Consider the following 15,723-nt stretch of genomic DNA (forward strand, 5'->3'; position numbering starts at 1 on the left):
ATGGCATTGTATAAGCCAGATGTTTCTGTCACTTGTTGATTTTCATTCACAGATGGCAGACACTGATTGTGCAGATTTCAGGGTTCTAATGTATGCAGTTTCATTTGTGTTCGTTTTTGCTATCAGTTCAATAATCTTACTGGCATCACACACCATATCGCCATCTGCAGGTGGGCTGTGTTCTTAGACACCTCCTTAAAGTGATGAAAGACTGTGAAAGCAATTATGTGTTTTTGTGTTTCTTTAATTTTTTGTTTTCCTATTTAATTAACATTTCAATTTGCATTAATTATTTTTTCTGACTAAACATTTATTTTATGAAAAATAGTCCTAAATCAATTGTTTTCCTCATTGTTTTAGTTTACAGTGATGGCTTTTGTACCACATTGCTAAATGGCCATTCTGCACTGCATCTATAAACTCTCCCATAGGCTGGTCATTGACTCTATTGCAATCTTACCTGTTTCAGGGTTTCACAATAAAGCCAACATAGCGCTTCTTGGTTGCAAACCTCCATCAATCATAAAACATGTTGAGATAGACCAACAGCCAAATGGCCAAGGCAGGATCTAGTTATGGCTCTAGTTATGGCTATTGTTTGCAGTAAGGGACAGCTGTGCTCACATCAATTTATCTTGTCCCACTGCTTTTTCTCCTTTTTAGTGGAGCTTTGTTGTTGTGCGAAAATCACTCGTTCTGCCACAGTGTAAGCTATCTATCTATCTATCTGTCTCTATCTATCTATCTATCTATCTATCTATCTATCTATCTATCTATCTATCTATCTATCTATCTATCTATCATCTAATAAGTTTAATTCATCCATCCATGTAACAGTGGCAAATAAAGCACATAAACAACAGCAGGTGAATTAATATCATTGTTTTGTGTTGGTTATATATTCGTGTGCATATGACAGTTGAATTATTTAGCTGTGTTTTTCAGTGCATACGTGTGGTCATCATGTCACTCCAAGAGTCATTATATTTCATCATCTGTGTGAAATGCTTCTCATAAAACATTGATAAACTCATTTTGGTGACTTAATGGGAGTAGTAGTTCACATATGTGTCACCACATGGGGTCCTAGCAGGAAAAATACTTGCGTCAACCTAGATAACCTTCTGGTGATACATTTTGGAGGTAATAGTCATTATAAGATGTGTGGTTCATAATAGTTATTTAACAGGCAGACAGAAGTGACCGGAAAGATCAGAAGGGTGTATATACTGTACTTGTACAGACAAACACTTTCGTTTTTAGCCTGCTAGTCACTTTACTAGAGCTCTTAGAAGTGTGTTAGTACATTTCAGTCCTGTCCCTAAAGCAACTAGACTGAACGACAGGAGTAAGACGCTGTTGAGGATGGTAGTTTAAAGATGGACATTTTGATTTATAATGTCATAATGTAATACTTTATAAAATCATAACTACACAATTCCATCCTTTTACTGTTTCTTGGCCAAACACCACAACAATAGCTGTAGTTTTCCTGACCGTATAAAATGTTTTTCTCATCAAAATTGTAGCACTGTTCTGAAATGAGGAGGCAAAGTCCTATTTTTTTTTAAATCAAATGTAAATTCACGCCCCAGTATATATTCAAAACAAGTATATATTTTTATATTAACAATGTAAACGATGTAAACAAAACAATGTTCTGTTTTTTAAAGCCAAGTATGAATTTCATCAAGTTACGCTTAACACTTTAAACAATATATTTTGTGAACTTACACTACCATTCAAAAGTTTGGGGTCAGTAAGACTTGTAATAGTCTTTAAAGAAGTCTCTTATGCTCATCAAGGCTGCATTTATTTGATTAAAAATATAGAAAAAAAAACAGTAATATTGCAAAATGTTTTTACAATATAAAATAATGTTTTTTATTTTAACATACTTTAAAATAGAATTTATTCCTGTGATGAAAATCTGAATTTTTATCAGCTGTTACTCCAGTCTTAAGTGTCACATGATCCTTCAGAAATCATTCTAATATGCGGATTTATTATTAGAATGATCAATGTTGGATAATATCAACTGTTGTGCTGCCAAATATTTTTTGGAACCTGTGATATTTTTTTTTTTCAGGATTCTTTCATGAATAACAAGTTTAAAAAGTACAGTGTTTATGCAAAGCATAAATATTTTATAACAATGTAAATTATTTATTATTAACTTTTAATAAACTTTTAATTATTAACCTAATACATCCTTGGTGAATAAAAGTATTAATTTCTTTAAAAAAAAAAAAAAAAAAAAGAAACAATAAAAATGTACTGACCCCAAACTTTTGAACGGTAGTGTATGTTCAGCTATTCTTTTTAATAGTTACTTTAAAACTATTTTTGAATTTTTCGGATCATCAGTCCACAATGCTCTGTAAATATTGGTCGCATACACAGAGATTTACTTTAAATTTCACCAAGCTGATTACTCAACAAGTTCCACAGATCATGTTTTGATATAAGTAGTTATATATAAGTATATAGTGTTGCTTATTTACTTATTTTTAATTTAGTCTTTCCATTAACACCATTATATTGTTCATTCAGACTGATTCGCAAATGCAAAATGCGCACAAACACGAGGCGAACATAACCAGTCATATCCTGATGGAGGCATTGCCTCCTCACATGTGACTTTCCCCCATTCATTCTCAGTTACCCCCCACCAAACACACCGCACGCTTTAGAGCAGGGGTGTCAGACTCCGGTCCTGGAGGGCCGCAGCCCTGCAGAGTTTAGATGCAACCTTAATTAAACACACCTGATCCAACTAATCAATTCCTTCAGGCTTAATTGAAAACTGCATAGTATGTGTGTTGGAGCAAGGTTGGAACAAAATTCAGCAGGGCTGTGGCCCTCCGAGAACTGAGTTTCACACCCCTGCTTTAGAGGGTTTGTTAAAACTCAATGGGCTCAGGGGAGGCGAGAGAGATGCGGACTCCCGCTGTTTCTTTAGAAAAATGAGTGATTTATACACTTTGTAATGACCTTTTTTAATGATCTTTGTATGCTTGGTGAGCTCTGGCCCTTTCAGGCAATGATTAAAACTAACAAAAGAAAACACCACTTTGTGAGGGCTACAGTATTAAAATGGCACATTTTGTATCTCAATTTTATGTACTGCTGACATGGCGTTGGCATTGGTTTAGCTTCAATTTTTCATCGATGAACAACATGGAAACCGTGTTGCCACTGTTTCCCCAATGCTTGCTGATTAGTAAACGAAGTTGAAACGGTTACACACCCCAACAGTGTTTGCGACTAGATGCCTGCTATGCCGACACAACTGTGTGACAGATAAAAAATGTGCAGGCCATGAGCCGCTCCCTGTATGAGATTTGTCATCATATCCAGCCCAGTTGCTTCAGGGTCAGGACTCAAATTAATTCCTAACTGACTACAGCAGACTGTGTGAGTGATAGTGGAGGCTGCTATTTTTGAACAATAGAAATGCATGTGTCTGCTGGCTGGATGGATGCAATAGTGGCACCAGGTCATTTTAAATTGCCCTGTAATTTACTAACATTTTGTGAAACCGCTCAGAGGAGTTCATTACTGCGCAGTAGCACTGCAGGAAAGGCTCTCCCTTTAAAACCCATTAAAACTTTGGGCCATCCCAAACACGTTTATATAACGTAAAAATTACTTTTTCGAAGTTGTAAATAAAACTGAGGTTACTAGAGTACACTTAACAAGAAAATACTATTTCAGTCTTTCTGTTTTAAAAATTTCACATTTAATTCAACATGTTATTTGCCTTTATTGTCATTATTGGTGAAATTCACTTGCAATTTCTTTCCTTTCAGACAGAGAGTCAAGCAGATTAATTCCATTTCATGAAATAGAATTGCAGTAATGAATGATGGATCCAGTGTGATCTTATTTAGAGGAATAGTCCACCCAAAAAATAAAATCCAAGATGCAGAGGAGTTTATTTCTAAGGCGGAACAGATTAGAAGATCAGAAAATGTTGCATTACATCACTTGCGCACTAATGGATCCTTTGCAGTGAATGGGTGCCGAAAGAATCAGAGTCCAAACAGCTGATAAAAACATCACAATGATCTACAAGTAATCCACACACCTCTAGTCAATCAATAAACATCTTGTGAAGTGAAAATCTGTGTGTTTATAAGAACCAAATCCATCATTAAGACTTAAAGGGGTCCTATTATGCTCTTTTATAAAGTCTTGATTTTGTTTTGGTGGTGTACTAGAACATGTTCTCATGCTTGGTGGTTCAAAAAAAAAAATATTTTTCACATAATTTACATTATTACAATTTTTTCAGCCTGGCACAAATGGCTCCACGGGTTTAATGCGAAATGTGTTATGATTGTTTAGCTGTCCCACTGCGTTGTGATTGGCGAACAGCTTAGACGGTATTTCAGTACTGCCACACCCCTTGTCAAAGAAGCAAGTTCCGAGTACAACTGTTAGTGCAAGCTAGATTAAAGTAATTCTTACATTTTAAATATGGATATTTTTCTTGCACTTTATTGCACTTTTTATTATGGATGGATGCACTTTATTAGACTTGTTTTGGACTGATAAAGAGAAACACCCATCTATGCCATTCTAAAACTTGGGAGTGCCAGGATAATAATATTTAATATAACTCCGATTGCATTTGTCTGAAAGAAGGAAGGCATATACACCTAGGATGCATGGAGGGTGAGTAAATAATACACTACAATAGTGTTGAGTCCTGTCCTCAGCCTGCAAGATCGCCGATACATGATATTATCGTGCTAATTTATTTAATTATTTTACATACTTAGTTTCATTGCCCGAAACAAGATCCAGCATAAGGCTAAAAGCAGCCTAACATTAACATTATCAAAGAACATCATCACAAAAGGGATTTTTTAAAGTCTTTGCCCTTTGGAGTGGACTTTGAGATTTGTAACTTTGTAGATTTTGTAGACTTTGTAGACTTTTTTATGCCCAAACATACACACCACACACTGAGTAAAATTCAGAAACTGAAAAAGCATGGTAGGACCCCGTTAACTAAAAACTGTTGCTAGAGTCCTTGATCCATCATTGGACAAGAGTGATGGACTTTTCCACTGGAAGAAGCATTATGGGTTATACAATGATATTTTGGCCAGAAGTGCCGGTTTGAAGTTAAAACGCCTTGATGGATTTGTTTCTTACAAACATGCAGCTTTTTGATTCACAGGATGTTAAATGATGGACTGGAGTTGTGATGTTTTTATCAGCTTTTTGGACTCTCATTCTGACAGCACCCAAAGGATCCACTGATGTGATGTAATGCTAAATTTCTCCAAATCTGTTTTGATTAAGAACAAAGTCATCTACATCTTGGATATGAAAATATGTTTTCATTTTAGAATGAACTATTCCTTCAAGATTGTATGTATAGCTAATCACATTTTATTTTATTACATAAAGCTGTTATATGACAAGTGTGCCAGCAAAGAAAAGATGGTGTTTTGTTCGTGCACTTTGGTATTCAAGGCAGCAGTTTACTTGAAATATTAGAGGTCTTCGTTATGTATTTCAACAAACAATTCTGTCTCAAACGGAGGAACTTCAGGGGGGAATATTTGCAAAACACAAAACAAGACGCTATTGTTTTGCTGCACATGCTGCTTTGTGGGTGTCAACAGCATTGCTGAAAATTAAAAGAAAAAAAATCTCTTTCTTATATTGCAGAAGTTAGCAGTTAGACAAAATGAATGAGAATCACCATAATATGTTCATTTCTCACTCATTTTGATGTTTAAGAACTAAAAGACATGACGGCGGAACATCTGTGCGATCTGTTTCTTGCCTTGAGGAAACAGCAGCTTAGGCATGAAATGTATTCAAAGGAATTAAACATTTTAGATCAAGTGTAACTGTGAACATACATCAAACCTCTTCGCAATGCCTTTGATTTGATGTTTTTTTTGTACCACTTTGTAATTTGAAATGAGAAGAAGCAACCTTCGAACAACTTAGCACCCTTTCCTTGTCTTTCAGTGAAATTTATTCCCAAGGACGCAACACTCATTGTTAGTTTAGCAGAAGTTATCACAGGAGAGGAGACCTCCTCAGTTCACTGCAAGGTTAGCAAGACTCCTCTGGGAGAGACGCTCCGTTCTGTTCAAACAGATTTTCCAGACTGAAGATAATGGTGGTGTTGCGCATCCTTTAAACATAACCTTGAGTTGGGGGACTCTGAGGTCAATAGAATAAGGTTTTAGAGGGTTTAGGGCAGGGGACCTATAGAGGGGTCATCTCAAAAGCTTCCGTAATGAATCACAGTCTGGATTACAAAACCAGTTCACTAAATGATGCAGTTTCTTCATGCAAATGTGCTTGTCACTGCTCTCTCATGTCTAAAGACGTCTGTTTAGAAGTTTTTTCTCCACGCCATGATGAATATTCAATAGAATATGGTTCAGTGTTTTGCTGAAAGGATTATTTCATCATTTACTTGCCCTCATGTTGTTTCAAACCCATTTGACTGTCCATGGAACACAAAAGCAGATGCTTAGCAGCATGTCGAAGCTGATTTTTCATTTACAATGAAAGTGAATGTTGACCAGGAGCTGTTAAGCTCCTAAAATGACAAAAACGTGCAGTAAAAACATCATAAAATATGATTCACACACTGTATTATAAGTCTTCTGTAGTCATACAGATACATCCAATAACTTTTTTTGAGGGAAACACAAAATTATTGCTGTTATGTCATTTTTATGATGCTTTTTGAAGCTTGACAGGCCCTGGTCACTATTTGGTTTTATTCTAAGGAAAAGAGCTACATAAACATTTTGCCTGACATCTCCTTTTTGTGTTCTACAGAAGAAAATAAACGCATAATGGGTTGGAATGATATTAAAGTAAGCAAAAAAAATGGCTGAATATTCATTTTTTGAGTGTATATCCTTTTAAATCCATGTCTGAATGGTAAGAGACAAACTTGTGGAGTGTGACAAGCATGAATGGTGCACTCTGGGATCAAGGAGTTCAGAATCAGTCTGTGTCGCATGTCTCAGACTTTGGTGACACTAATGAATAGATTTTGTGAGCTTTGCTTCAGTTTTGGTCCTGAAAGGTCAACTGGGGGATTATTCTTTAGCCAGATATTTTTGAAGGGATTCATTTTTTTTCAAGAAAACTGAACATGGAAGAAATGCCATGTGAAGATTACATCCTGCTTTTGCCTCTGTATTATTACAGGTCGATCTTTGCCAGTTCGAGCTGACCTTTGTTAGTGTTGTTTTTGTTGCTACTCAACAAATAACCTTTAATAAAGACATTCCAAGCATTTTTATTAACTAGTTAGTGCACCAAATGCAACATAGTTAATAATTGTAGTATCTATCTATTTATCTATCTATCTATCTATCTGTCTGTCTACAGTTGAGGGCAAAAGTTTACATCCCCCTTTCAGAATCTGCAGAAATGTTAATTATTTTAACATTCATCATACAAAATGCATGTTGTTGTTTATTTATTACTGACCTGAATAATATATTTTACATAAAATATGTTTACATATAGTCCACAAGAGAAAATAATAGTTGAATTTATAAAAATTATACTGGTTCAAAAGTTTACATCCCCTTGATTCTTAATATTGCGTTCTTACCTGAATGATCCACATCTGTGTTTTTTTGTTTAGTGATAGTTGTTCATGAGTTTGTCTTGAACAGTTAAACTACCCACTGTTCAAATCCTTCAGGTCCCACACATTCTTTGGTTTTCCAGCATTTTTGTGTATTTGAACCCTTTCCAACAATGACCGTATGATTTTGAGATCCATCTTTTCACACTGAGGACAACTGAGGGACTCATATTCAACTATTACAGAAGGTTCAAATGCTCACTGATGGTCCAGAAGGACGATGCATTAAGAACCGGGGGGGTGAAAACTTTCTGAATTTAAAGATCAGGGTAAATGTAACTTATTTTGTCTTCTGGGAAACATGAAAGCATCTTCTGTAGCCTCTGAAGGGCAGTACTAAATTAAAAAATATGATATTTAGGCAAAATAAGAAACATTGGGAAAAAAAAATCTCCATTCTGTTCAAAAGTTTTCACCCTCCAGCTCTTAATGCATTGTTTTTCCTTCTGGATCATCAGTGAGTGTTTGAACCTTCTGTAATGGTTGCTCATGAGTCCCTCAGTTGTCCTTAGTGTGAAAATATGCTGGAAAACCAAAGAATTTGTGGGGCCTGAAGGATTTTTCTGAAGAACAGCAGCCAGTTTAACTGTTTAGGACAAACAAGGGACTCGTGAATAACTATCACTAACCAAAAAAACAAAACAAAAACAAACACAGCTATGGATCATTCAGGCAACAACACAGTATTCAGGATTCAGAATCAAGGGGATGTAAACTTTTGAACCGGGTCATTTTTATAAATTAATCTATTATTTTATCTTGTGGTCTACTGTGGTTGTAAACAACTTTTATCTGAAATAACTTATTCAGATCAGTACTAAATAAACAATAACATACATTTTGTATGTTCCCTCTTATATTGGTACAGTAATTAACATTTTACAGAATCTGAAATGGCCATGTAAACTTTTAACCTCAACTGTATCCATCTATCTATTGGTTTAGTGTTTTATATTCTCACTTGTTTTGCTCCTTGTTTCACTGAATTCATGTTTTGAACCAATTAGTTGACTAAATGAGTCCATGATTTATTCAAAAGACAATCACTTGTTGTCACCTACTGGTGTAATCATGTACTGTGCAGAATGACTCACTTTAAAATCCCAGTTAATGCACAGAAAAGCAGTTTAAACAGATTTGTAGTATAAACACACATTTAATAATAGTGCACAAATCTATTCTTTCTAGTCTTTTAGAGATGTCTGACATTGCAAAAACTATGCTAATTTGTTCAATGTGTCTGCAACAGCTGTTTAGGTTGCATTCATAATTTAGACCTGTTGTTTAAAAGGCAAGTTATTTTCTTCTCCACTGCTACTGGGGCATGTCAAAAATCAAGTTAAGACACCAGCAATTACAAAACAGACATCATTTCAGCGGCACTCACACAAACATGCACAAATGTGCGGAAGTCACTTTTTATCAAGTCTGAATTTGACAAATTGATAGTTTAACGCTAAACACTGCAGACGGGGACATTGAACATCAGGTGACAGTACGAAAGTGAGCGCGCATGAATAGTTTTGAGTGACTCTGAATGCCAACCGGAGATTGAGCGTCAGATATTTCCAGCTATACCAGCTGTATTAACTCGTCGTCTCCCTCAACATGATTTGCATAACCGTGCGGAATGATAATTGACATTTTCAACATAGCTTCCCTCAAACAGGAGTGATTTTAGCTCTCATTCCAATGCATCTAGCTGAATTAATGTTATCTACCAGGAATGGCTCAACCGGAGTAACATTTTTGATTGAAAAGCTGAAGCGAAATGTGTTTACCTTGAAGACAGTGGCAGCCTCCACTAACAGTTACTGATTCTGGTAGGATTGCAAAGTCTACGGTTGCCAGAGATTTAGTTGTTGAAATGGTATGCTAATGTCCCAGTTTTCTGGCCCAAATTGCTTTTGACCTTGAGGTTAAATGTAGACATTTGCAGTGCACATATATGAGTATCTTGCCATTTGATAAGAAATTAAGAGATAATGAGCAAGATATGATATGCCAGAGTGCATTTAGACTCAAGGTGTCTAATATAGTTTGAAATAGTTACATTCTCATGTAGCTGGGTTAATACTACTATGATTTAACAGCGACTTAAGAGTCACGGTTACAAAACTCATAGTGGCTTGCTACTATATTTATCAGTTTAATTGGCATTTCTATAAAAAAATAACTATATATCACAAGTAATTAGAGTGTAACAGTCAGGTTCTAGAAGTTAAATTAATTTTCAACATAGGGAAACTGATTTTTAACAACTGATAAACCTTTAAAGACAAATGTGTTGTGAACTTTGAGGTTAATAATCAGTGGCATATGCATTTGTTGAAGCCATCTATTTGCATTAATTCAACTTAAAAATATATTAAAAAATATATATATAGATGACCCATGATGCCGTGTAGAATATTTCACCAATCAAAGAGTCACAGTGAACAAAGCACTTTCTTTCTATTATTTTATTTGATTGTCATTCGCAATGCTTCATGGGGTTGTAGTACTTTCACTAAAGCCATTAAAGGCATAGTTCACCTAAAAATTAAAATTTAGTCATTAATTAATAACCGTTCCAAATCCGTAAGACTTGGTTCATATTTGGAATACAAACTGAGGTATTTTTTTTATGAAATCTGTTAGCTTTCTGACCAAAGTTCTGAAATTCTGAAGATGAACAAATGTCTTTGAAATGACATGAGGGTGAGTAATTAATGACAGAATTTTCATTTTTGGGTGAACTATTCCTTTAAATACACAGTCTTGTACCTTTTTTTTTTTGTCAGATTTTCATATACATTTTTGCTTGAAATAAAAAATTGTAATGTTGTAATTTGCTTTGTAGCTTGTTGGTTTGGTTAATGGTTTATGACACTTTAATAAATAAATACATTTATTTATTTATTTATTTTAAATCCATCTGGAACCAACCAACCAAATTGGGTGGGCACCATTGCACTTTATAGTATAAGATGCGTAGTTTCAACTCTGATTGGATTGGATTCTAAATGATAACGTAAACTGACCTAAACACAAACCTGTGACCATATATTCTATATTAATGGAGCAATTTGCTACACTGCAAATTGTGTTACATTATGATTTAAAGGGGTTTGTGGCCATTTTGGCATAGAAGAATAGAAAATGGTCAGTAATTTGGACTGGCAGATGGATAGCTGGATAAACAGAGATGGATAGGTAATTCTATGTAATTGCAGCCTCTGCAACTAACAGAATCGCAGCAAAAGGCAGACACGAGTTAATCAAAAGTGACTGTAGTTATATCACAAACAGCCAGTGTGACCCGCTTCGTGCCATATCTGTCTCTGCAAGACGACAGTAGATTCACATGTATTCTTTCTTTCTTTGTCTTCTTTCTGTTTGGATTCCTTCATGGTGATCTTTATGTCTGTTTATATTAGTGGTGTTCACTGAGCAATATGAACTGTGCAGACATACTGTGCAGGTTTATGGAAGACCTTACAGCAGGGCAAAGCGTAAGTTTAATTTGTGAATCTTGATGATCCGTATCTGAGCATCCATGTACTTGCTGACCCGTTTTAATACTGAATATGCACATTATGGTGTAAGATCATCAACTGACCTGAATTAAAATGCCAACTACAGATGCATTCATAACAAATGTGAACCCGTCGTGACTGATTCACAACAAAAACAGTGAAATGATACATTCTTTCATCCGCCCACCCAGAGCTCTGGGATTGAACACAACTGAGCTTCCTCCAGAAAAACCGAAAAACAATTAAACAAAGAAAGATAATTGGCTCATTGTGTCCACAACAGTGGTACGAATGGTCGAATTGTTGGATTTCCACATTTTTGCTAAATCGATCAGTTCAGGTGTTAAGGATCAATAGACTTGTTGTTTTGCCTTCTCACAGAATTATTATCAAATCAAGGGTATCATTTTCAACACATTTCACTGAAGCATAGATTCACACTACTAATTAGCTAAACGGGTCTACAATTTGCTTAGGTCAGCTGGGTTTTAATTAAAAAGCAAATCAAATTAGCTTCTCAAGTACCAGGTAGCATCAGAGGAAGATATATTTTTTTAATTAAATCTTATCTTATACCATGCTTCCACTTGGCATGTTCATCATCATCATTTTAATGTAACGATCTGGTCAAGTAACTCTATTCATTCCCATCTGAAGCTTTATCTTCTGCAATTATTTTGCTGGAATGAATCTATGTAAACATAAACTAGTTTAAGTGGAGTGATTAGCTAAGGATTAGCTGAATACTGTGGTATGTAAATATGAGAATGATAATCTTGTATAAATTCCACACCACATAACATTTTTGGATTCTGTTCACTGTAATCTCCTGATCATGGATTATGTTTCACGCAAGGCTAAAAACGATCACTTTAATGATTTAATGTTGCTGAAAATGGTGCTTTCCACAAGTCTGATAATAATCACATATGTAGTGCCAATTGGCTAGAAAAACCATCTTAAGATAGTTTGATGGTCTTAGCTGGTCTGTAAAACTAGTCTGTTTGCTAGTTTGATTCTAATTAGAGGGAATGTGATCATTTTAGTCTTAAAAGTGGTGTATATTTGGCACTTTTGGATTGAAATTTATATAACAGAGCTCGACATTAATGCTTGTCTGAGACAAGTGGATTTTTTGAAGTGAAAGAGTGAAAGAGAATTTTACTTGCCCGACCGAACGACTAATCTGATTAAAATGGGAAGCACGGAAATTTCACCAAGAATGATTCTGACTTGGTGTAAAGGTGTAAATGGCACTTATGAACATGTACTTACATGTACATGATTAGTAACAGTGTCTGACAGGTATAGTGTCTTATTAAATCTATTAAAAGTCAAATTGTTAATAAAATCTAAAAATTTGATATGAAAGATGATACATGCATAGGCGAAAAAATTCTGGAAATTGACCTGGAAAAAAAAAGTATACAGTAACTTCAGTCATATAAAATTTAATTTCCCAACAACTAAATTTGTGATTTTTGGAAAACCACTTGCCACAGTGGCTGCTCAGATAGCACATGTACGTCTGCAAGATGTCTGCTAAAAATCACTTAATCTGGAAAGCATGTGCTGTGTACAAACATCTCTCGGTTAGCACACGTACATCTGTAAGATATTTGTTACAGATCGCTTGATCTGGAAAGGATTTGCTGTGAACAAACGTCTGACAGACGTCTTTCAGATGTCAGTTTTACTTACATTCTAAATCATAAACATCTTAAAGGCATCTAATAGACGTCTATTTGACATCTGATATGAAACATCCTATAGACGTATTGCAAATGAGCAAACACTAAAAAATACATCTTGCAGATATCAAATAGATGCTTCCATGATGTATGTGTGCTATCAGGGCTGATAAACTTCTATAAGATGTAAGTTTTACATGCGATCTAAATCATAAACCCAGATAACACGCGTACATCTGCAAGATGTCTGTTAAAGATCACTTGATCTAGTAAGCATCTGCTGTGTACATACACCTGACAGACATCTGTAAGATGTCAGTTTTACATCCATTCTAAATCACAAACATCTTAAAGACATCTAATAGATGTATATTTGAGATCTGATAAGAAACATCCCATAGATGTATTGCACATGAGCAAACACATAAAAAACATGTCTTCCAGATGTAAATGCAGTCGTCAAACAGATGTCTCCCAGATGTGTGTGCTGTAAGAAAACATATTAAATACATTTTCTAAATGTTTATTTGACATCTTATTGGTGTCCTATTTATCTAAAAAAAAACGTCTTGCAGATGTACAGTAAATGCAGACGTCAAATGGACGTCTCCGTGATGTACGTGTGCCAACAGTGGTGAGCAAAAAAGTTAATGTCAAGCCCTAGATAGATAGATAGATAGACAAACAAAGCGCAATTGTCCACGATAATTGTATTATTTGAATTTGCTTGAAGTAAATATTTCCCCCATTCTCTGTGTTGACCTCAGTGTGTGCGGTATCTGTCTTCTCCGCATGCGTTCACTCTGAGTTCAGCTCTAGTTAGGGAGACACAGGAACTGACGGATAGTCAGTTTTCTCACCTATCCGAGCACAAGAGCACCACCGACCGCGCGCCGAGCGCGTTCTCTCTGACTTCAAGAGTATTTCTGCCTCTTTCCACACACAGCCAAGCCGTTTCTGCACCCCCGGAGGTGTTCACGCACTGAACATCCTCTCGCAGTTGCGATCAGTTTGTGCGGGTCCAATTAAAGTGAATTTGAAAACGACGAGGCTCAGAACGAGGCTGAAGCATCTTTAAGAGCGCGCGCATCTCTCAGAGAGCGCGAGCAACATATGTGCTGCCTCTGAAGACTCGGTACAGCAGCTCAGTGTGTCTGAAAACGCTCGAAAAAACGTTTCACCCGACTGCAGAAAACTTTCAAGGAATATTTACAAGCATTTTGAAGGGATTTCCTGTCAGTAACACTGAGCAAAACTAATACTTTTGGAGATATTTAGAGGACGGAATACGAAGTGAACGCTGCGTTCCGAGGGGAATCACATTTACGCTCCTTCAGTTACACGGTTCTTCTTTGCGGACGGAAGTTTCCGAGTTTTCTGCCGGGAAAAATGGGCATAACTGGTTATTTTGAGCTGCAGTGGAAATGTCTGGTTGTTGTGGCTCTAAGACTGCTGTTCCTTGTGCCCGCAGGAGTGCCAGCGAGAAGCGGAGAATCTTATTTAAAGGACAACATCACTGTCAGACAAGGAGACAGTGCTGTCTTGAAGTAAGTCGATGATTATATTATTTACATTGTGATAAGTGTACGTTTTATGTTATGTGCTTTTTTCATTTTAAATGCTTTTTGGACCGTCTTGCAAATGTTTATTTGTAAAGCTAATCAATGAATAGAAGGTGGAATGTCTTGTTTAATCGTTTTAGTTTAAAATAGACTCGTGATAGTTTTAAGTGGTTGTATTAAATTTTTATTGAACTATAAATATTATTAGCCTAATCTGGCTGCTGTTAGCACATCTCATTTTTCTGCTGGAGTTGTTTTGGGAATCCGTGGTGAGATGCAATCGTCTAGTAATGCAATCAGCATGCAGTCTGGTCTATGTAATCAGCTTTGGTGGCCTATTTAGATAAGTAGTTCATCAACAAATCAAATTTAAGTTCGACTCTATTCTCTATTCCCTCTCTTTCAGTCATTCCCCCTCTCCCATCTCGCTCATGCCTGATTTCTCATTCCCTCTTACTCTCAGTCACACATACACATAACACACACGCACTCATTTGTGGACGCCCACATGCACTTACAGTAGCATCATTGTTTTCTTACTTTTCCTCTAATGGTTATTCCGTGAAGTTACATGAATGTGGGTAACAAGGCAGTCGTTTTTCCTGTATGGGTACTGAGAGTGAAGTATGCTTCTTTCGTTTTCGCTTTTGCACCGCTTGTGGTACCAGACGCAGCGGGGGACGTTTTGTGTTGCCTGAGACAGTGGCCTGTGCTTGTGTCCTTTGACGCTTGGCTCCAGAACCTCTGTCTAAAAGAATGCCATGTTTGTCTGGAACAACGCTGCACAACAAAACTGCTGAAGAGGACGGCATCAGTCCGTCGATCCGTGTAGAGCCTTATAGCGTAGTTTGATGCATGAAAAACCCTCTTTTGAATAAAGAGACATTCATGTGCAGAATGCTTGTTTTTTGTATTCCTCACAAAATGTGCATACATTCATGTGTGGATGGATGGTTGAATGCATAGATAAACAGATAGACTCACAGAGAGACAGATGGTAAATACAGTGGAAATCTTCATTCTATTAACGCTGATATGTAGTTGTTCACTTACAGTGTTGCAACTCGTTTAAATTTATATATGTATTTTAAATATATATGTTTTGAATATATATACTTATGTATGTGTGTGTGTGTGTGGTGGTGGTGGTGGTTAGCTGTGTGCATAAAGCAAAAAAGTGAGTCTGTTACTTTACACACACGTATTTTGTGCATAAAGCAAAAAAAGCCCTCACACTGTGTTATATTGTGTATTAAGTAATATAATAATTATAGTATATAGATTTTCAAACACTGATTCAT

At 36.0% G+C, this 15,723-nt stretch overlaps 1 protein-coding gene across 2 annotated transcripts in view; it reads left to right on the plus strand.

The window, feature by feature from the left end:
* The window catches only part of opcml (opioid binding protein/cell adhesion molecule-like), a 196,074-nt gene that overhangs the window by 80,510 nt on the left and 99,841 nt on the right, over positions 1–15,723 (plus strand). Inside the window, exon 2 of one of the 2 annotated variants that reach the window (XM_051120664.1) lies at positions 14,332–14,407. In XM_051120664.1, the coding sequence (XP_050976621.1) occupies positions 14,332–14,407 (76 nt within the window). Of the gene's footprint in view, positions 1–13,706; positions 14,408–15,723 lie in introns of those variants that run through there. The other variant, XM_051120663.1, reaches the window with a different exon arrangement.

The sequence above is a fragment of the Labeo rohita genome, chromosome 10 (assembly GCF_022985175.1).
Source record: "Labeo rohita strain BAU-BD-2019 chromosome 10, IGBB_LRoh.1.0, whole genome shotgun sequence".
NCBI classification, from domain to species: domain Eukaryota; kingdom Metazoa; phylum Chordata; class Actinopteri; order Cypriniformes; family Cyprinidae; genus Labeo; species Labeo rohita.